This window comes from Prunus mume, linkage group LG7 (genome assembly GCF_029339155.1).
Source record: "Prunus mume cultivar Tortuosa linkage group LG7, ASM2933915v1, whole genome shotgun sequence".
Lineage (NCBI taxonomy): Eukaryota > Viridiplantae > Streptophyta > Magnoliopsida > Rosales > Rosaceae > Prunus > Prunus mume.
The window spans coordinates 254,661-276,949 of NC_142704.1; the positions used below are offsets into that span (position 1 = coordinate 254,661).

The window sequence follows — 22,289 nt, forward strand, 5'->3', positions numbered from 1 at the left end:
TTTTTGACTCAATCTCATATGAATTCGTCCATGAAATCGGACAATCCAAGTTCATACAAAGTTCGTTCTGAAATGGAGTGGTTGGTGCATTGCATAGTTTTAGGCATTGGATTTCACTCAAAAAGCACCAAATGACTCCTCCCACCATATTATGATGTTCCCCAAGTTTTGGACTCAATCCCATATCGATTAGTCCATGAAATCGGACAATTCAGGTTCGTACGAAGTTCGTTATGAAATGGAGTGGTTGGTGCATTGCATAGTTTTAGGCTTTGGATTTCACTAAAACGAACCAAATGACTCCTCCCACCATATTATGATGTTCCCCAAGTTTTGGACACTCAATCCCATATCGATTTGTCCATGAAACGGACAATTCAAGTTCGTACGAAGTTCGTTATGAAATGGAGTGGTTGGTGCATTGCATAGTTTTAGCTTGGATTCCACTCAAAATTCCCCAAATGACTCCCCCCACCATATTATGATGTTCCACAAGTTTTGGACTCAATCCCAAATCGATTAGTCCATGAAATCGGACAATTCAGGATCGACGAAGTTCGTTCAAATGGAGTGGTTGGTGCATTGCATTGTTTTAGGCATTGGATTTCACTCAAAACTCACCAAATGACTCCTTCCACCATATTATGATGTCCCCCAAGTTTTCGACTCAATCTCATATGAATTAGTCCATGAAATCGGACAATCCAAGTTCATACAAAGTTCGTTCTGAAATGGAGTGGTTGGTGCATTGCATTGTTTTAGGCATTGGATTTCACTCAAAACTCACCAAATGACTCCTCCCACCATATCATGATGTTCCCCAAGTTTTCGACTCAATCTCATGTGAATTCTTCCATGAAATCGGACAATCCAAGTTCATACAAAGTTCGTTCTGAAATGGAGCGGTTGGTGCATTGCATAGTTTTAGGCATTGAGTTCACTCAAAACCACCAAATGACTCCTCCCACCATATTATGATGTTCCCAAGTTTTGGACTCAATCCCATATCGATTAGTCCATGAAATCGGACAATTCAGATCGTACGAAGTTCGTTCCGAAATGGAGTGGTTGGTGCATTGCATAGTTTTAGCCATTGGATTCCACTCAAAACCCCCCAAATGACTCCTCCCACCATTATGTTGTTCCCAAAGTTTTGGACTCAATCCCAAATCGATTAGTCCATGAAATCGGACAATTCAGGTCGTATGAAGTTCGTTGGAAAAGGAGTGGTTGGTGCATTGCTTGTTTTAGGCATTGGATTTCACTCAACACTCACCAAATGACTCCTCCTACCATATTATGATGTTCCCCAAGTTTTCGACTCAATCTCATATGAATTCGTCCATGAAATCGGACAATCCAAGTTCGTACAAAGTTCGTTCTGAAATGGAGTGGTTGGTGCATTGCATAGTTTTAGGCATTGGATTTCACTCAAAACCACCAAATGACTCCTCCCACCATATTATGATGTTCCCCAAGTTTTGGACTCAATCCCATATCGATTAGTCCATGAAATCGGACAATTCAGGATCGTACGAAGTTCGTTATGAAAAGGAGTGGTTGGTGCATTGCATAGTTTTAGGCATTGGATTTCACTCAAAACCCACCAAATGACTCCTCCCACCATATTATGATGTTCCCCAAGTTTTGGACTCAATCCCATATCGATTAGTCCATGAAATCGGACAATTCAGGATCGTACGAAGTTCGTTCTGAAATGGAGTGGTTGGTGCATTGCATTGTTTTAGGCATTGGATTTCAATCAAAACTCACCAAATGACTCCTCCCGCCATATTATGATGTTCCCCTTGTTTTCGACTTAATCCATATCGATTGGTCCATGAAATCGGACAATCCAATTTCGTACAAAGTTCGTTTTGAAATGGAGTGGTTGGTGCATTGCATAGTTTTAGGCTTTGGATTTCACTCAAAACCCCCAAATGACTCCTCCCACCATATTATGATGTTCCCCAAGTTTTGGACTCATTCCTATCGATTAGTCCATGAAATCGGACAATTCAGGATCGTACAAAGTTAGTTCGAAATGGAGTGGTTGGTGCATTCCATTGTTTTAGGCATTGGATTTCACTCAAAACTTACCAAATGACTCCTCCCAATATTATGATGTTCCCCATGTTTTCGACTCAATCCCAAATCGATTAGTCCATGAACTCGGACAATTCAGGATCGTTCGAAGTTCATTATGAAAAGGAGTGGTTGGTGCATTGCATAGTTTTAGGCATTTTATTTCACTCAAAACCCACCAAATGACTCCTCCCACCATATTATGATGTTCCCCAAGTTTTGGACTCAATGCCAAATCGATTAGTCCATGAAATTTGACAATTAATCGTACGAAGTTCGTTAAATGGAGTGGTTGGTGCATTGCATTGTTTTAGGCATTGATTTCACTCAAAACCACCAAATGACTCCTCCCACCATATTATGATGTTCCCCAAGTTTTGGACTCAATCCCATATCGATTAGTCCATGAAATCGACAATTCAGTTCGTACAAAGTTTGTTATGAAATGGAGTGGTTGGTGCATTGTATAGTTTTAGCCTTTGGATTCCACTCAAAACCCCCAAATGACTCCTCCCACCACATTATGATATTCCCAAGTTTTGGACTCAATCCCATATCGATTAGTCCATGAAATCGGACAATTCAGGTCGTCTGACGGGTTCGTATGAAATGGAGTGGTTGGTGCATTGCATAGTTTTAGGCATTGATTTCACTCAAACCCACCAAATGACTCCTCCCACCATATTATGATGTTCCCAAGTTTTGGACTCAATCCCAAATCGATTAGTCCATGAAATTGGACAATTGATCGTACGAAGTTCGTTCTGAAATGGAGTGGTTGGTGCATTGCATTGTTTTAGGCATTGGATTTCAATCAAAACTCACCAAATGACTCCTCCCACCATATTATGATGTTCCCCAAGTTTTCGACTCAATCTCATATCGATTGGTCCATGAAATCGGACAATCCAATTTCGTACAAAGTTCGTTTTGAAATGGAGTGGTTGGTGCATTGCATAGTTTTAGTCTTTGGATTTCACTCAAAACCCCCCAAATGACTCCTCCCACAACATTATGATGTTCCCCAAGTTTTGGACTCAATCCCAAATTGATTAGTCCATGAAATTGGACAATTAAGGATCGTACGAAGTTCGTTCTGAAATGGAGTGGTTGGTGCATTGCATTGTTTTAGGCCATGGATTTCACGCAAAACTCACCAAATGACTCCTCCCACCATATTATGATGTTCCCCAAGTTTTGGACTCAATCTCATATCGATTAGTCCATGAAATCGGACAATCCAAGTTCGTACGAAGTTCGTTCTGAAATGGAGTGGTTGGTGCATTGCATTGTTTTAGGCATTGGATTTCACTCAAAACTCACCAAATGACTCCTTCCCCCATATTATGATGTTCCCCATGTTTTGGACGACTCAATCCCAAATCGATTAGTCCATGAAATCGGACAATTTAGGATCGTATGAAGTTCATTATGAAAAGGAGTGGTTGGTGCATTGCATAGTTTTAGGCATTGGATTTCACTCAAAACCCACCAAATGACTCCTCCCACCATATTATGATGTTCCCCAAGTTTTGGACTCAATCCCAAATCGATTAGTCCATGAAATTGGACAATTCAGGATCGTACAAAGTTCGCTTACGAAATGGAGTGGTTGGTGCATTGCATAGTTTTAGGCATTGGATTTCAATCAAAACTCACCAAATGACTCCTCCCACCATATTATGATGTTCCCCTTGTTTTCGACTTAATCTCATATCGATTGGTCCATGAAATCGGACAATCCAATTTCGTACAAAGTTCGTTTTGAAATGGTGTGGTTGGTGCATTGCATAGTTTTAGGCTTTGGATTTCACTCAAACCCCAAATGACTCCTCCCACCATATTATGATGTTCCCCAAGTTTTGGACTCATTCCCGTATCCATATCGATTAGTCCATGAAATCGGACAATTCAGGATCGTACAAAGTTAGTTCTGAAATGGAGTGGTTGGTGCATTGCATAGTTTTAGGCATTGGATTTCACTCAAAACTTACCAAATGACTCCTCCCCCATATTATGATGTTCCCCAAGTTTTGGACTCAATCCCAAATCGATTAGTCCATGAACTCGGACAATTCAGGATCGTTCGAAGTTCATTATGAAAAGGAGTGGTTGGTGCATTGCATAGTTTTAGGCATTGGATTTCACTCAAAACCCACCAAATGACTCCTCCCACCATATTATGATGTTCCCCAAGTTTTGGACTCAATCCAATCGATTAGTCCATGAAATTTGACAATTCAGAATCGTACGGTTCGCTTCGAAAGGAGTGGTTGGTGCATTGCATTGTTTTAGGCATTGGATTTCACTCAAAACGCACCAAATGACTCCTCCCACCATATTATGATGTTCCCCAAGTTTTGGACTCAATCCCATATCGATTAGTCCATGAAATCGGACAATTCAGGTTCGTACGAAGTTTGTTATGAAATGGAGTGGTTGGTGCATTGCATAGTTTTAGCCTTTGGATTCCACTCAAAACCCCCCAAATGACTCCTCCCACCATATTATGATGTTCCCCAAGTTTTGGACTCAATCCCATATCGATTAGTCCATGAAATCGGACAATTGTGCTCGCATTCGTCTGAAATGGAGTGGTTGGTGCATTGCATTGTTTTAGGCCTTGGATTTCACGCAAAACTCACCAAATGACTCCTCCCACCATATTATGATGTTCCCCAAGTTTTGACTCAATTCATATGAATTCGTCCATGAAATCGGACAATCCAAGTTCGTAAAGTTCGTTAAATGGACTAGTTGGTGCATTGCATTGTTTTAGGCATTGATTTCACTCAAAACTCACCAAATGACTCCTTCCCCATATTATGATGTTCCCCATGTTTTCGACTCAATCCCAAATCGATTAGTTCATGAAATCGGACAATTTAGGATCGTAAAGTTCGTTATGAAAAGGAGTGGTTGGTGCATTGCATAGTTTTAGGCATTGGATTTCACTCAAAACGCACCAAATGACTCCTCCCACCATATTATGATGTTCCCCAAGTTTTGGACTCAATCCCAAATCGATTAGTCCATGAAATTGGACAATTCAGGATCGTACGAAGTTCGTTCTGAAATGGAGTGGTTGGTGCATTGCATTGTTTTAGGCATTGGATTTCAATCAAAACTCACCAAATGACTCGTCCCGCCATATTATGATGTTCCCCTTGTTTTCGACTCAATCTCATATCGATTGGTCCACGAAATCGGACAATCCAATTTCGTACAAAGTTCGTTTTGAAATGGAGTGGTTGGTGCATTGCATAGTTTTAGGCTTTGGATTTCACTCAAAACGCACCAAATGACTCCTCCCACAACATTATGATGTTCCCCAAGTTTTGGACTCAATCCCAAATTGATTAGTCCATGAAATTGGACAATTCAGGATCGTACAAAGTTCGCTCAAATGGAGTGGTTGGTGCATTGAATTGTTTTAGGCATTGGATTTCACTCAAAACTCACCAAATGACTCCTCCCACCATATTATGATGTTCCCCAAGTTTTCGACTCAATCTCATATGAATTCATCCATGAAATCGGACAATCCAAGTTCGTACAAAGTTCGCTCTGAAATGGAGTGGTTGGTGCATTTTATAGTTTTAGGCATTGGATTTCACTCAAAAAGTACCAAATGACTCCTCCCACCATATTATGATGTTCCCCAAGTTTTGACTCAATCCAACGATTAGTCCATGAAATCGGACAATTCAGATCGTACGGGTTAGTTCTGAAATGGAGTGGTTGGTGCATTGCATTGTTTTAGGCATTGGATTTCACTCAAAACTTACCAAATGACTCCTCCCCATATTATGACGTTCCCCATGTTTTCGACTCAATCCAAATCGATTAGTCCATGTGTTGATTCAATTCCTAACAACTAAAATGAGTTATTAAAAACAGCAACTTTAATTCTAAGTGCGAACCGTTTATAGTATAGCTTATGTAAATACGAGGTCGATCCCACAGAGAATGGTAACTTGGTTCCAAGCTAAATTACTTAGAATGCTAGAAAAACATAGAACAAAGAAACTGACTAACTAGCTAAAGGCAAGGTCAAATTCAACAATGCCTCTTGCTAATTACTCAAGGTCTAGGACAGAATCTAGCACCACACACGACTTTTCGAAATGGGGGTTTTGTTGTTGAAATGAAAAGAAGAACGTGAAATGAAAGTGCTCAAAGTAAACACCGGGCAGCAATCAAAAAGTTGTGAAACAAAGATTGAGAGGTGTTAGAGCCTTGGAATCTACCACTAGTCTTCCTATCCAAGTTATGAATGCATAGAAATTGACTAAAGCTTCATCAACAATAGATTATCGCATACAAGCCTATGGTATCTAGGTGCAGGATGCATGATTCTCCTAAGGCATGTGATTATGCATGGTATCTACACAACACGTGATCTCTAATATGCAACCTAAGCATGGTATCTACTTAGAATAAAGCATACAAGAGTCATTAAGCTTCTTGAGAATATGATAATCACACAAGTCCTAGAACATGGTATCTGTCCTAGTCAACCTATGGTTATTAACCCTTGAATGATTCTTAGGCCATTCATTTGTTGCTTGTGAAAGGAGAGTAGAATTGGTGAATCTAAACCCCTTCCCAACCTGTGCTAGATGCATAAAATCTTAGTTAGCTACTCCAAGAAAACATACATCAAGCACATAATAAACTAGAGATTAACAACTTGGTAATGAAAGCAAGGAAATCAATTAACTATAAAATCATCCATAACATTGAATATTCATGACTAGGGCTTCATCCTAAGCCCTAACTAAATGGGTTAGTTAGACATAACTATGAGTACAGAAAATAAGAAATACATAGATAGGATAAAGAGAGGAGAAGAACTAGATGATGGCAAAGGAATTCCCAGGACAGCCAAATTCTCTTCTCTCTTTGTGAATCTGAATGTGTGTTTGAGAGTAATGGATGAAGTGAATGTGTGTGTCTGCCTATATCCCTTGAATGAGTGAGCAGCTCTCTATTTATAGAGAGAAATTTCGTCCTCCCCTTTGGCTGGTGATCAGTTCACAATTGCATATCATTTTGTACCCTTCTAACTTATGATTTGGTTATGTTATTGAGTCAAACGTGTGCTTTTAATCCCTTTTCTGCTTATCATTCGATTCGGCCTTAACGTCTTTCTCCCAACTTTGATTGGCCCATATAATATGTCCTGGAAAGATGAGAGTCTGAACGGCAAGATGGACTACTCAAATAGATCAATTGATTAAGTCAACCCCAATCCGTGAGCCCATCAAAATGCACTCCATGCTCAGGAATGCAACTAATGTTGAGTCATATCTGACAAGACAGATAGAAACTTCGAAGGCATGGGAGTGTTAGAGGCATGGGCTACACATCAAATCAGCAGCATGGAAACTCGAAGGCATGGGCAGTGACATTCCTAGAGGGATGGGCTACACATCAAATCAGACATGGGAACCTAATGGGTAGCTCGGACAAATGGGAATAGCTAGGAATGGCTGAAAGCTTCACCAGCCAATGGGGGAGCACGAATTTGCACTCTATAAATAGAGTGATGCACACTCATTCAAAGAAAAGTCACTCCATTCAGCCTAAAATTCACTTCAGCCATCCTCTAACACTCCCATCCTTCCCCAAACACTCCATTCAAATCCCAAATCACCAAAACAGCTCCAACAAGCCTTCCTTCCATTTCCCTACGAATTTCCTCTTTCTCTGCCATCACCAATCACCCAAACTCATCCCAAATCACCTCTTTAGTTGCCATACTCTAGATGTGAGAAAGCTCTTGGAGCACATTAGGTGTGAGAAGCACTTGAGAAGCCTTGACACCACAAGTAACTTCGAAATGGGTTTCCACTCTTATTACATTCATTATGTTTCTCATTTCTGTTTAAGTTTCATTTCCATTATGAGTAGCTAAATTCATAACTAGGACTTCGATGTAACCTAACATGAATATTCTGGGTTTATAAGTTGAAGTTTTGAGTTTCAAGTTTGATTCATGATTCATGTTCTTATTCATTATGCTTATCAGTTAATATGCTTGTTTGGATGATTGATCACCATTAGAACTTGTATATTAGCTATCTTGGTTTGAATCAAGAGTAGACACCATGCTTTGATTCGAATTGAACTATAAATAAGAAAAGTATGTATGGACATTCACAAATGGATTAGATACATGCTTGGTTGTTTAAATTGTTCTTCTATACTTAATGAGTTCCTAATGCTTAATTTAGGTTAGACAACAAATGATCAAGTTAGGGAATTAGGAACACAAGGTTAGGACCAGACACCATGGCCTAATCACACTTTAGCTAGAATCAATCTTTGAATCTGAATTAGACTTGTCACTTGACTCCTTATAACCTAGAATTGAATTGTTATGGTGAATCGAATGCCCTAGTCTCCCAATCTGTTTTCCAGCCCACAAAAACACTCTTTGTTACATTTGCTCACTTTGCTTTTGTTTGAAATTTCGTTTTGCCTCATTTGTTCAACAATTACAATCACTCTTGGTTTAAATTCTATTTTAGACTTAACCTCCTACTTTCTTGAATTTGGTAATCTAAGTACATAACTAATTTTAACTTCTCAGTCCTCGTGGGTACGACCTCGTACTTGTCTTGCTATATTACTAATTGGCCCATAATTGCGAGTTAACATTTTAACAACAGCTGGTGAAGCACACCTCTCTTAGCTGCTCCCAACTGCTCCCTTCTGCTATTCTTGCCACTTGCTCCAGCTGCCCATGCTTTGGTATGGTGTCTTTATGCAAAGCTTGACTTTTGTTCATCTTTCTGAGTTCCTGAGCTGATTTGACTCCCATGTATGGCTGCCCATGCTGAGCACATGGCTCTAGGGATGTAGATGTGATGGCAGCCAATCATGACATTTCTGTGACCTTGGTTCAGTCTTTGACGTGCTAAGGGCTCCAGATTTATCCAATTGGGCTGAAATTTGGATATGTTATAATAGACACCCATTGGAACAACTTCTATCAAGGATGTCTCCTCATCCGACCTGTGTAAGTTGCTGAAATGAGGCCTGAAAGATGACCTACGAAACTGGACTGACAAGGAGTGTGGCCCAAATTGGGTTTGTCTTTAAGCCCATATTCCTCTTATCCCAATCAGCCCTTAACAAGCATGGATTGCATCAAATGTGATCTCTTGCTGTCTTAACCTACAAAACACACAAACATAGGTAAGAGACTCAAAATAAAGAGAAGCTAAACAAAATTACTAAGCAAAGAAGGCATGCAAATGTGTGAAATTATGACCTTATCAAATACCCCCAAACTTAGATTTTGCTAGTCCTCAAGCAAAACAAAGGAAAAATACCATTTAGAAAACAGGAAATAAGCTGCTAGCCTTCCAAACAATATCCTCAAAGAATCACCGAAATATATGGTTCCAAAGAAACACAACAATCACAATCTAAGTTCCACACATGATTCAAGGGTAACCAAGGCTCACAATGACATCCTTAAGTGTAGTGTGTGAATGCCAAATCAGAACAACACCTGCAACTCAAATAAGTACATGCGCACACACTTAGAGCAAAATCAAAAATTCCGAACCCCATAAGCTCATTATCCAATCTTCTCTCCACATAATACCATGCAACACCAAGGATCAAAAGGACTTTACAAGGGTAGTAATGAGGTTTAGGGTAGTGGTTGAACGAAAGAAGGGATATGAGATATACAATATTTTGAGCATAATTAAAGCATAGGTAAGAGCATAAGAGATTACTGAACTTTGTAACAAGTAAGGAACACATACATGAGCAGATTTTCAACATAATTTCAACACCTTCATATCTGTTTATTTGGCCTAATTTTGTGGCTCTTTACCCTAGATCACCATGATCTTCTCTTTTATAACACCCTAGGGTCGTGACTACATTGGTCACACTTCATTACCTCTTTTGATTAGTTACCAATACCCCCAAACTTATTTCTTTTCAATACTTGGGTTATGGCACTAATGATTCACTTTTGCTCTAAAAACCTTGCATTCTTTATAACTCTTTTTTGAAGATAACTTTAATTGCTCATAGAATAAGTAAGAATAAGAAAACAGAGGTTCATTATGGTAGGAATGGTTTACACAAAGAAAGGCTTAACTTGAGCTCAAATGGGTTGAGTATGGTTGAATATGTGTAGAGGATGGTTAGAAAAGCTCAAACGGTTCAAACATGGCCTAAATCACTTCCTAAGCATTGTATGGCAACAAAATGTCTCAAGAGATATTCAAATAAGTTCTAGAGTACTGAAACCAAGATCATGAGATAAGTAGAATTGCATAACATCTCCAAGTAACAAGAAATTGGACTAACTCAAAAGTGCTCAATAAATGCAAGGATGGCATGCAAGACAGAGTTAACTCAGAACCACACAAAGTCCTTAAACAATGACTATCAATCTCTGAGAAACCATATTAGTATTAGATCCAAGTCTTATCATAGGTGTTTGGAAGGATAACAAGACAAGACACAAGACACAAAATCCTGCGTTTTTAGACATTAGACACACTCAAAATTTTAAAATTTTTAAAATTTGACAATTTGAAACAACATAACTAAATCCTTCCCCCCAAACTTAAATGAAACATTGTCCTCAATGTCTAGAGTGTAAGAAAAAGCAATGCCTCATAAATGAAAGGAAAGAAGATAAGGGAAAGACATAACCAAAGGTTAGAGTTCAGAAAAACTCCCCTTTGAGGCAATTAGGACTCAAGCAAGCTTCCTCGCATATTCTATCTTCTCTCGTCACCTTGGGTTGCCTCCCAAGAAGCGCTAAGTTTTATGTCTTCAGCCAGACATCCAAACACTGGTGAGCTTCAAGAGAGTGGTGGAGGCTCCTTGAGTGCTTGAGACTCAATATTGGCATCAAAGTTGGCATCAAAGTAAGGTTTCAACCGATGTCCGTTCACCTTGAAGGTGCTGCCATCCTTAATATTTTGAATCTCCACTGCGCCATGATCAAACACATTAGTAATAACAAAAGGGCCAATCCACGAGAACGAAGCTTACCTGGAAGAGCTTAAGGCGTGAATTGAATAGGAGAACCTTCTGCCCTTTCTCAAACGTCTTCCTAAGAATTTTCTTGTCATGATATTGCTTTGTTTTCTCCTTGTAAAGCTTAGCGTTCTCATAAGCTTCATGTCGCAACTCCTCCAACTCATTGAGTTGAAGCCTCCTCTTCTCACCAGCAGCTTTCATATCAAAATTGAAGGCCTTGATTGCCCAATAAGCTCTGTGCTCAAGCTCCAATGGTAAGTGACAAGGTTTACCGAAAACAAGCCTATATGGAGACATACCTATAGGAGTCTTATAAGCAGTCCTATAAGCCCACAGTGCATCATCCAAACGCATGGACCAATCCTTCCTTGTGGTGTTCACTGTCTTTTCAAGTATGTGCTTAATCTCCTATTGCTTATCTCAACTTGCCCACTAGTTTGAGGATGATAGGTGTTGCCACCTTATGCGTGATTCCATATTTCTTCAAGAGTGCTGCAAAAGCTTGGTTAACAAAGTGGAGCCACCATCACTAATGATTGCTCTAGGTGTGCCAAACCTTGTAAAAATATTTCCTTTGAGAAAACCATCACAACCTTAGCATCATTAGTTCTAGTGGCAATGGCTTCCACCCATTTGGAAACATAATCGACAGCAACTAATATATATTCAAATCCATAAGAGGTAGGAAAAGGGCCCATGAAATCAATTCCCCAAACATCAAATATATCAATGATTAAGATATTAGTGAGAGGCATCTGATTTCTAGCATCTAAATTACCCATCCGTTGGCATCTATCACATGAAGCACAAAAGCATAAGCATCCTTAAAAAGGGTAGGCCAAAAGAAACGATTGTAGCACTTTGCTGGCAGTCTTCTTTGCTCCAAAATGGCCTCCGCATGCATGGGAGTGACAAAACTCTAGAATGCTCTTAAAATCACCTTCAGGCACACACCTTGAATTACTTGGTAGGGGCAATGCTTGAATAGATATGGATCATCCCAAAAGTAGTATCTTGCTTGCTTCCTAAGCTTGTCACGTTGGGCGTAGATAACCATGTAGGAGTTCATTAGTGCACAAATAGTTAACAATATCAGCAAACCAAGGCAATGGATTGAGGGAATTCAAAGCACAAATGGAGAAGAGTTGCTCATCAGGGAAGCTTTCACGCAATGGCAATGAATCCTCCTCTTCGCTAGATACATGTACCAATCTACTCAAGTGATCACCACGACATTCTCACTTCCTTCTTATCTTTTATCTCCAAGTCAAACTCTTGCAACAAGAGAATCCATCTAATGAGTCGTGGCTTGGCATCCTTCTTGGCTAACAAGTATTTTAATGCTGCATGATCAGTGTAAACAATAACCTTGTTAGTAATCAAATATGATCTGAACTTCTCTAAAGCAAATATGACAGCTAATAACTCCTTCTCTGTGGTGGAATAGTTGAGTTGGGCATCGTTGAGGGTTCTACTAGCATAGTAGATGGCATGTGGCTTCTTATCAACTCGCTGTCCCAAAATAGCTCCAACGGCATAGTCGAGGCGTCACACATCAATTCAAAAGGCAAGCTCCAATCTGGTGGTATAATGATTGGGGCAGTTGTGAGCATCTTCTTCAAAGCATTGAAAGCATTCTCACAGTTTTGATCAAAGACAAAACTCATGTCCTTGGCAAGAAGATTTCACAAAGGCCTCAAATCTTAGAAAATTCCTTAATGAAACGCCTATAGAAACCTGCATGGCCAAGGAAAGAACGTACTTCTTTGACTGAAGTAGGTGAAGGCATGGAGGCAATCAAATCAATCTTAGCTTTATCTACCTCGATTCCTTTACTAGAGATGACATGACCAAGAACTATGCCTTGGTTAACCATAAAATGACATTTTTCCCAATTAAGCACAAGGTTAGTCTGTTCACATCTAGCCAACACCTTAGATAAGTTATGCAAGCATTGATCAAAAGAATCACCAAAGACAGAGAAGTCATCCATGAATACCTCAATGAACCTTTCTACCATGTCGGAAAAAATGCTCATCATGCACCTTTGAAAAGTGGCTGGGGCGTTACAGAGACCAAAAGGCATCCTCCTATAAGCGAAAGTGCCAAAGGGACATGTGAAGGTCGTCTTCTCTTGATCCTCTGGGGCTATGGCGATTTGGTTGTAGCTGAATATCCATCAAGGAAGCAATAGTGGCTATGGCCAGCCAATCTCTCAAGCATCGATCAATGAATGGAAGAGGAAGTGATCTTTGCTTGTTGCTGTGTTGAGCTTCCTATAATCAATGCAAACTCTCTAGCCGTGGTCACCCGTGTAGGTACAAGCTCATTTGCTTCATTCTTCACCACTGTGATACGACTTTTTAGGGGACAACTTGCACTGGGCTCACCCATTTACTATCAGATATAGGGTAAATAATACCAACATCTAAAAGCTTCATTACCTCTTTCCTTACCACCTCCTTCATGTTTGGATTGAGACGTCTTTGGGCATCCCTCTTAGGCATTGCGTTGTCTTCCAATAATATCTTGTGCATGCATAGTGTTGGACTTATGCCTTTGATATCTGCAATGCTCCACCCAATTGCGTTTTGTGCTCTTTTAGAACTCTCAAAAGCTTCTTCTCATCATTTGGTTCGAGGTGTGAGGCAATGATAACAGGTAGAGTCTCATTTTCACCTAAATAAGCATATTTAAGGTGTTTTGGCAATTGCTTTAATTCCAACTCTGGTGCCTGCACAATAGAAGGTAAAACCTTATTAGTAGGTGGGGGTAATGATTCAAATTGGTTTGCATACCTCTTTCCAACTTCTATGTAGCTATCCATGCTGCAAACAAGCTCAAAAAGTAAAGGAGAGATCACAGCCTCTAAGCTGTCCGCTTCTTCTTTCCTTATGCTTTGTGTGATGCATGCTTCAATGGGCTCCAAATAACTCATTGGCAGTGCTTCTTTCACCATAGTATCAATTGCATCAAGCTGGAAAAGTTCATGCTCATCACTTGGAAACTTGGAGGCTTCAAACACTTTGAATGCTATTGTCTCATCAAACACGTTCATAGTCAATGTACCCTTCTTCACATCAATAATAGCACCGGCAGTTGCCATGAATGGCCGACCTAGAATGAGTGGTAACTGATTGTCATGAATTGGTGCTTCTTCCATTTCCAACACCAAGAAATCTGCTGGCAAAATTAGCTCTTCCACTTTCACCAAAACATCTTCTAGAATACCCTTAGGGTACCTAATAGTTCTATCTGCCAATTGAATGCTCATAGATGTGGCTTGCAACTCACCAAGGTTAAGTTTTTCATAAACATGATATGGCATAAGGTTTATAGAAGCACCAAGATCAAGCAAAGCTTTTTGAAACTTAAAATCACCAACTATACAAGGTATAGAAAATGAACCTGGATCCTTTAGCTTTGGAGGTAGCTTTCTTTGTAACACTGCACTTACCTCTTCACTCAATACAACTTGTTCATGCTCTTTGAATCTCCTCTTGTTAGTGCATAGATCCTTCAAAAATTTTGTATACTTTGGAATCTGAGCAATGGCATTGAGCAATGGGATGTTGATTTGCACCTTCTTGAATGTTTCCATTATCTCATCCAAGCCTTGATCTTTCTTTGACTTTGATAACCTGCTGGGAAAGGGTGCAATAGGCCTAAAAGCATTAGTTGAAATTGGAACTTGATTAGCATTAGATGATACCTTAGGGTTTGTGCTCTTTCTAGAAGGATTGAGGGACTGTTTGTCGAAGCTGTGGGCTGCTTATGTGGTGGCTGAATGATCTCCACGTTTACTCCATCTTCTTGCTCTTCGTTGACATCTCCAACCTTGTTATCAACTTGTTTACCACTTCTCAAGATGTGCACTGCTTTAGCATGCTCTTGATGCCTTGGATTCACCTCTGTTTGGCTTGGAAATGTTCCGGATGCCCTATTGCTCACGGAGGATGCAATCTGCCCAACTTGCACTTCTAGTTTGTTCACTGCATTTTGAAGATTCTGATTGGTTTGCATCTGTTGCCCCATGAACTTCTTGAACATGTCTTGCAATTCTCCCATTTGATCACCCCTTTGCTCTTGCACTTGTTGGGGAGCTTGCTGAAATTGCCTTTTGTTGTATTTGAAATCCTCGGGCAGGTCCTTGAGATTGTTGCACATTTGAGTTATTGCTCCACTTGAAATTAGGATGATTTCTCCACCGGATTATGCGTGTTTGAGTAAGGATCATTATTAGGATTCCTTGCTTGAAGGGCATTTGCTTGTTCTAGCATGTGCTCTGCAAAAGATTGGTCTTGAACTTCCACTTTGTTTCCTAGAGGCCAGTCACTGCTGTTGAAGCAAAGAACACATAACATCAAGTTTTGCAGCAATCTCATTATTAGTACTTACCTCAGAGACCACACTTTCATAGGAGCTCCTCTTCCTTTATTGTGGCTCCATTGTTGAGAGTTAGCACTCAAGGATTCAAAGAGAGTAAAAGCCTCCTCTGCTGTTTTGTTCATCAATCCTTCTCCACTTGTTGCATCTACCATCATCCTTTCGGAATCAAGCAAACCTTCATAGAAAGATTGCATTTGCATCCAACTCTCTATGTTGTGGTGTGGGCAAGAACTTATCATCTCCTTGTACCTCTCCCAACATTCATGAAAAGCTTCTCCTTCCTTTTGTGTGAAACCAAGGATTTCCTTTCTAATCTTGTTAGTCTTTTGAGCCGGAAAGAATTTCTGCAAAAACTTATTAGAAAGCTCTTCCCAAGCATGAATTGAAGCATTAGGCAAAGAGTATAACCAAGACTTAGCCTTATCTTTTAAACTGAATGGGAATAGCCTCATCTTAATCTGCTCATCATCAAGGCCATGAATTTTGATTGTAGCACATATTTCAAAGAATTGCTTAATATGCATGTAAGGATCCTCAGTGGTATTACCATAATAAGTTGGAAGAAGATGAATCATACCACTTTTAAGCTCAAACCATCAACTTTGTGAGTTGAGGATAGACGATGCACGAAGGTTGATCGGTGACTTTGGGAATGGAAAACTCACGCAGGGTTTCCGAGGTTGGAAACAAGCGCACCACCTCCTTCAACATTATTGTTGGTGTTCGGAATCTCTGCCATCGTGCTTGAACCTTCAGATTCGGAACTTTTAGAATCAGCACTTGAAGAACTATAATTCCTCCTCAAACCAGCACGTAAATGCGGTTCTTGGTGAAAGTGGCTCAGTGAACTTTACTCTTGGTCGATTCGGACATGCACACACCAAGGAACTCAATTCAGTGCTTTCAATGGAGATAACAACTAAATACAAAAACTGAATACTAAAAGAAAAACCAACGAAAAAAACAAATGAAACAACCAAAAACAAAACAATCAAAGTAATCTAACTATAGCACCAACGTTACGGTTCCCCGGCAACGGCGCCAAAAACTTGTTGATTCAATTCCTAACAACTAAAATGAGTTATTAAAAACAGCAACTTTAATTCTCGCAAGTGCACGAACCGTTTATAGTATAGCTTTGTAAATCGAGGTCGATCCCACAGAGAATGGTAACTTGGTTCCAAGCTAAATTACTTAGAATGCTAGAAAACATAGAACAAAGAAACTGACTAACTAGCTAAAGGCAAAGGTCAAATTCAACAATGCCTCTTGCTAATTACTCAAGGTCTAGGACAGAATCCTAGCACCACACACGCACTCGAAATGGGGGGTTTTGTTGTTGAAATGAAAAGAAGAACGTGAAATGAAAGTGCTCAGTAAACACTGGCGGCAATCAAAAAGTTGTGAAACAAAGATTGAGAGGTGTTAGAGCCTTGGAATCTACCACTAGTCTTCCTATCCAAGTTATGAATGCATAGAAATTGACTAAAGCTTCATCAACAATAGATTATCGCATACAAGCCTATGGTATCTAGGTGCAGGATGCATGATTCTCCTAAGGCATGTGATTATGCATGGTATCTACACAACACGTGATCTCTAATATGCAACCTAAGCATGGTATCTACTTAGAATAAAGCATACAAGAGTCATTAAGCTTCTTGAGAATATGATAATCACACAAGTCCTAGAACATGGTATCTGTCCTAGTCAACCTATGGTTATTAACCCCTTGAATGATTCTTAGGCCATTCATTTGTTGCTTGTGAAAGGAGAGTAGAATTGGTGAATCTAAACCCCTTCCCAACCTGTGCTAGATGCATAAAATCTTAGTTAGCTACTCCAAGAAAACATACATCAAGCACATAATAAACTAGAGATTAACAACTTGGTAATGAAAGCAAGGAAATCAATTAACTATAAAATCATCCATAACATTGAATATTCATGACTAGGGCTTCATCCTAAGCCCTAACTAAATGGGTTAGTTAGACATAACTATGAGTACAGAAAATAAGAAATACATAGATAGGATAAAGAGAGGAGAAGAACTAGATGATGGCAGCAAGGAATTCCCAGGACAGCTCCAGCTCTCTTCTCTCTTTGTGGTGAATCTGAATGTGTGTTTGAGAGTAATGGATGAAGTGAATGTGTGTGTCTGCCTATATCCCTTGAATGAGTGAGCAGCTCTCTATTTATAGAGAGAAATTTCGTCCTCCCTTTGGCTGGTGAAGCACACCTCTCTTAGCTGCTCCCAACTGCTCATACCTTCCCCATGCTTGCCACTTGCTCCAGCTGCCCATGCTTTGGTATGGTGTCTTTATGGAAAGCTTGACTTTTGTTCATCTTTCTGAGTTCCTGAGCTGATTTGACTCCCATGTATGGCTGCCCATGCTGAGCACATGGCTCTAGGGATGTAGATGTGATGGCAGCCAATCATGACATTTCTGTGACCTTGGTTCAGTCTTTGACGTGCTAAGGGCTCCAGATTTATCCAATTGGGCTGCAATTTGGATATGTTATAATAGACACCCATTGGAACAACTTCTATCAACGATGTCTCCTCATCCGACCTGCGTAAGTTGCTGAAATGAGGCCTGCAAGATGACCTACGAAACTGGACTGACAAGGAGTGTGGCCCAAATTGGGTTTGTCTTTAAGCCCACATTCCTCTTATCCCAATCAGCCCTTAACAAGCATGGATTGCATCAAATGTGATCTCTTGCTGTCTTAACCTACAAAACACATAAACATAGGTAAGAGACTCAAAATAAAGAGAAGCTAAACAAAATTACTAAGCAAAGAAGGCCTGCAAATGTGTGAAATTATGACCTTATCACCATGAAATCGGACAATTCAGGATCGTACGAAGTTTGTTATGAAAAGGAGTGGTTGGTGCATTACATAGTTTTAGGCATTGGATTTCACTCAAAACTCACCAAATGACTCCTCCCCCCATATTATGACGTTCGCCATGTTTTCGACTCAATGCCAAATCGATTAGTCCATGAAATCGGACAATTCAGAATCGTACGAGTTCGTTCTGAAATGGAGTGGTTGGTGCATTGCATTGTTGTAGGCATTGGATTTCACTCAAAACGCACCAAATGACTCCTCCCACCATATTATGATGTTCTCCAAGTTTTGGACTCAATCCCATATCGATTAGTCCATGAAATCGGACAATTCAGGATCGTACAAAGTTCGTTATGAAATGGAGTGGTTGGTGCATTGTAAAGCTTTAGCCTTTGGATTCCACTCAAAACCCCCCAAATGACTCCTCCCACCACATTATGATATTCCCCAAGTTTTGGACTCAATCCCATATCGATTAGTCCATGAAATCGGACAATTCAGTTCGTACGATGTTCGTTATGAAAAGGAGTGGTTGGTGCATTGCATAGTTTTAGGCATTGGATTTCACTCAAAACCACCAAATGACTCCTCCCACCATATTATGATGTTCCCCATGTTTTCGACTCAATCCCAAATCGATTAGTCCAGGAAATCGGACAATTCAGGATCGTACGAAGTTTGTTATGAAAAGGAGTGGTTGGTGCATTACATAGTTTTAGGCATTGGATTTCACTCAAAACTCACCAAATGACTCATCCCCCCATATTATGATGTTCGCCACGTTTTCGACTTAATCCCAAATCGATTAGTCCATGAACTCGGACAATTCAGGATCGTTCGAAGTTCATTATGAAAAGGAGTGGTTGGTGCATTGCATAGTTTTAGGCATTGGATTTCACTCAAAGCCCACCAAATGACTCCTCCCACCATATTATGATGTTCCCCAAGTTTTGGACTCAATGCCAAATCGATTAGTCCATGAAATCGGACAATTCAGAATCGTACGAAGTTCGTTCTGAAATGGAGTGGTTGGTGCATTGCATTGTTGTAGGCATTGGATTTCACTCAAAACACACCAAATGACTCCTCCCACCATATTATGATGTTCTCCAAGTTTTGGACTCAATCCCATATCGATTAGTCCATGAAATCGGACAATTCAGGGTCGTACAAAGTTCGTTATGAAATGGAGTGGTTGGTGCATTGCATAGTTTTAGCCTTTGGATTCCACTCAAAACCCCCCAAATGACTCCTCCCACCACATTATGATATTCCCCAAGTTTTGGACTGAATCCCAAATCGATTAGTCCACGAAATTGGACAATTCAGGATCGTACGAAGTTCGTTCTGAAATGGAGTGGTTGGTGCATTGCATTGTTTTAGGCATTGGATTTCAATCAAAACTCACCAAATGACTCCTCCCGCCATATTATGATGTTCGCCTTGTTTTCGACTTAATCTCATATCGATTGGTCCATGAAATCGGACAATCCAATTTCGTACAAAGTTCGTTTTGAAATGGAGTGGTTGGTGCATTGCATAGTTTTAGTCTTTGGATTTCACTCAAAACCCCCCAAATGACTCCTCCCACAACATTATGATGTTCCCCAAGTTTTGGACTCAATCCTATATCGATTAGTCCATGAAATCGGACAATTCAGGTTCGTACGAAGTTCGTTATGAAATGGAGTGGTTGGTGCATTGCATTGTTTCAGGCATTGGATTTCACGCAAAACTCACCAAATGACTCCTCCCGCCATATTATGATGTTCCCAAAGTTTTGGACTCAATCCTATCTCGATTAGTCCATGGAATCTGACAATTCAGGTTTGTACGAAGTTCGTTATGAAATGGAGTGGCTGGTTCATTGCATAGTTTTAGACTTTGGATTCCACTCAAACCCCACAAAATAACTCCTCCCACAACATTATGATGTTCCCCAAGTTTTGGACTCAATCCCAAATTGATTAGTCCATGAAATTGGACAATTCAGGATCGTACAAAGTTCGTTCCAAATGGAGTGGTTGGTGCATTGAATTGTTTTAGGCATTGCATTTCACTCAAAACTCACCAAATCACTCCTCCCACCATATTATGATCTTCCCCAAGTTTTCGACTCAATCTCATATGAATTCGTCCATGAAATCGGACAATCCAAGTTCGTGCAAAGTTCGTTTTGAAATGCAGTGGTTGGTGCATTTTATAGTTTTAGGCATTGCATTTCACTCAAAAAGCACCAAATGACTCTTCCCACCATATTATGATGTTCCCCAAGTTTTGGACTCAATCCCGTATTGATTAGTCCATGAAATCGGACAATTGAGGATCGTACGAAGTTAGTTCTGAAATGGAGTGGTGATAACTCATATATTTATACATTTATACCATCCATTTCACTTTTAGTTAGCATTCTTTCAAAACTTGTAATTTATAGAGGTCCAATCGGTCCCTGTGGTTCGACACCCTTACTTGTACCATTATTCTAACCATATATTGGCACTTGGAAGGAACACAACAAAATTTTTGGTGCCGTTGCCGGGGACTGATTTCAGTCCTCTGTGATTGCTTGTTCTCAAACCCTAATTTTGTTTTATTTTTGTTTTACAGGTAGTATATGTCAGATACACTTGCTGAAATTGGCCAAAGACTTGAACGCAGTTAAAGAGCAACACTTTTGAAAATTCTGTATCAGCTAGTGCCCAGGACTAGCCATATAGAAGAGGACAATAGTTCTTCTAGCCCAAATGAGTGTAGATTCTTTCGATAACTCTAACTCAGCGGAGAAGAAGAGATGGCTGGCAATACGATGACAACCAGAGCTTTGGAAGATTATGCTCAACCAGTTATACCAAATTCACCTTCGTGCATCTTGCTGCCTCAAGCTAGAAATTATGAACTCAAATCTTCTCATTTCACATGCTTCCTTCTTTTTATGGTTTACCTAATGAAGATCCATTATCCCATATTAAGGAATTCTACAATGTTGTGAGTGGTTTACCTTTGCAGCTGGAGTGAGTGATAGCAAATCTTAGGATGAGGGTTTTTCCTTATACATTGAAAGATAGAGCAAAGAATTGGCTAATGACGTTGCTTTGGTTCGCTCACCACTTGGGATGCCGTAGCTAAGAAGTTTACGGAGAAGTTTTTTCTCAACTCAAAAGACAGCTACGTTGAGAGGGCAAATCTTCAACTTTAAACAAGATGATGGAGAACCTTTCAATGAATGTTGGGAGCGTTTCAAAGGCCTATTGCTCCAATGTCCACATCATGGGTTACCTCTTTACTTACAAATGCAAATTTTTTATGATGGACTAACCCAAACATGTCAATCAACTGTGGATAATGCAGCGGTGGAGCTTTGAAGAAGAAGAATGCGCAAGAGTCATATAACATTTATGAGATGTTGGGATCTAATGCTCAACACAAAGATACAAGAGGTAAACGAGTTGGAATGTATGAAATGAGTTCTAATAATGATCTTGCTTTGCAGGTGGCTAGTTTGGAAAAGAAGCTCGATTACGTGCTCAATATGGCGCCTAAGATAGCTGAGAGTGTGTGCCATTTGCAACATACCAGGTCATCCTACTTATCAATGCTCAGCTAGTGAGGCTTATCGAATTCGTTCAAGAGCAAGTAAATCTCATGAATTCTTACAATCAGAGGCCGAGGAATGACCCATTCTCTAATACATATAACCCTGGTTGGAGAGATCATCCCAGCTCTCATGGAAGAATAACAATCAATTTCAAAATTTCCAACCAAAGCCTGCCACTACGCGAAGATCTTGTCAAAATGCTAGCTCGAACAACGCTTCAATTCCAGCAAACTACCAATAGTACTCTCCAACAACATTCAGCTGCTCTAACCAAAATGGAGACACAATTAGGTCAGATTGCTGATGCTTTGAGTCAAAGAGAACCCGGAAATTTCAA

General features: G+C 39.9%; 1 protein-coding gene, 2 non-coding genes and 1 pseudogene across 3 annotated transcripts; 1 reads left to right on the forward strand and 3 right to left on the reverse strand.

Moving 5' to 3' along the window:
- Positions 1 to 10,865: 10,865 nt before the first annotated feature.
- LOC148915140 (uncharacterized) lies at positions 10,866 to 11,626 on the reverse strand (annotated as a pseudogene).
- A 2,037-nt stretch (positions 11,627 to 13,663) lies between these two features.
- On the reverse strand, positions 13,664 to 15,279 carry LOC148915141 (uncharacterized). Its single transcript, XM_089041187.1, has 2 exons — positions 14,825 to 15,279; positions 13,664 to 14,777 (listed from the first exon to the last, which is right to left on the reverse strand). Exons 1-2 carry the CDS (start codon positions 15,277 to 15,279, stop codon positions 13,664 to 13,666), a joined length of 1,569 nt encoding a protein of 522 aa, XP_088897313.1.
- Positions 15,280 to 15,711: 432 nt separating this feature from the next.
- LOC148915142 (small nucleolar RNA R71) lies at positions 15,712 to 15,818 on the forward strand. Its single transcript, XR_016122396.1, has one exon. It is a non-coding gene; the product is annotated as a small nucleolar RNA R71 (small nucleolar RNA).
- Positions 15,819 to 21,524: 5,706 nt separating this feature from the next.
- Positions 21,525 to 21,631, reverse strand: LOC148915143 (small nucleolar RNA R71). Its single transcript, XR_016122398.1, has one exon. It is a non-coding gene; the product is annotated as a small nucleolar RNA R71 (small nucleolar RNA).
- Between the last annotated feature and the right edge of the window lie 658 nt (positions 21,632 to 22,289).

Bases quoted from the DNA above. Each gene is read 5' to 3' on its own strand.
- LOC148915141 (XM_089041187.1), bottom strand. From the start codon at position 15,279: ATGTGCAACAATCTCAAGGACCTGCCCGAGGATTTCAAATACAACAAA. The intron at 14,778-14,824 runs GTATCATCTAAT...TAATGCTTTTAG, and splicing joins GAAAGAGCACAAACCCTAAG to GCCTATTGCACCCTTTCCCA.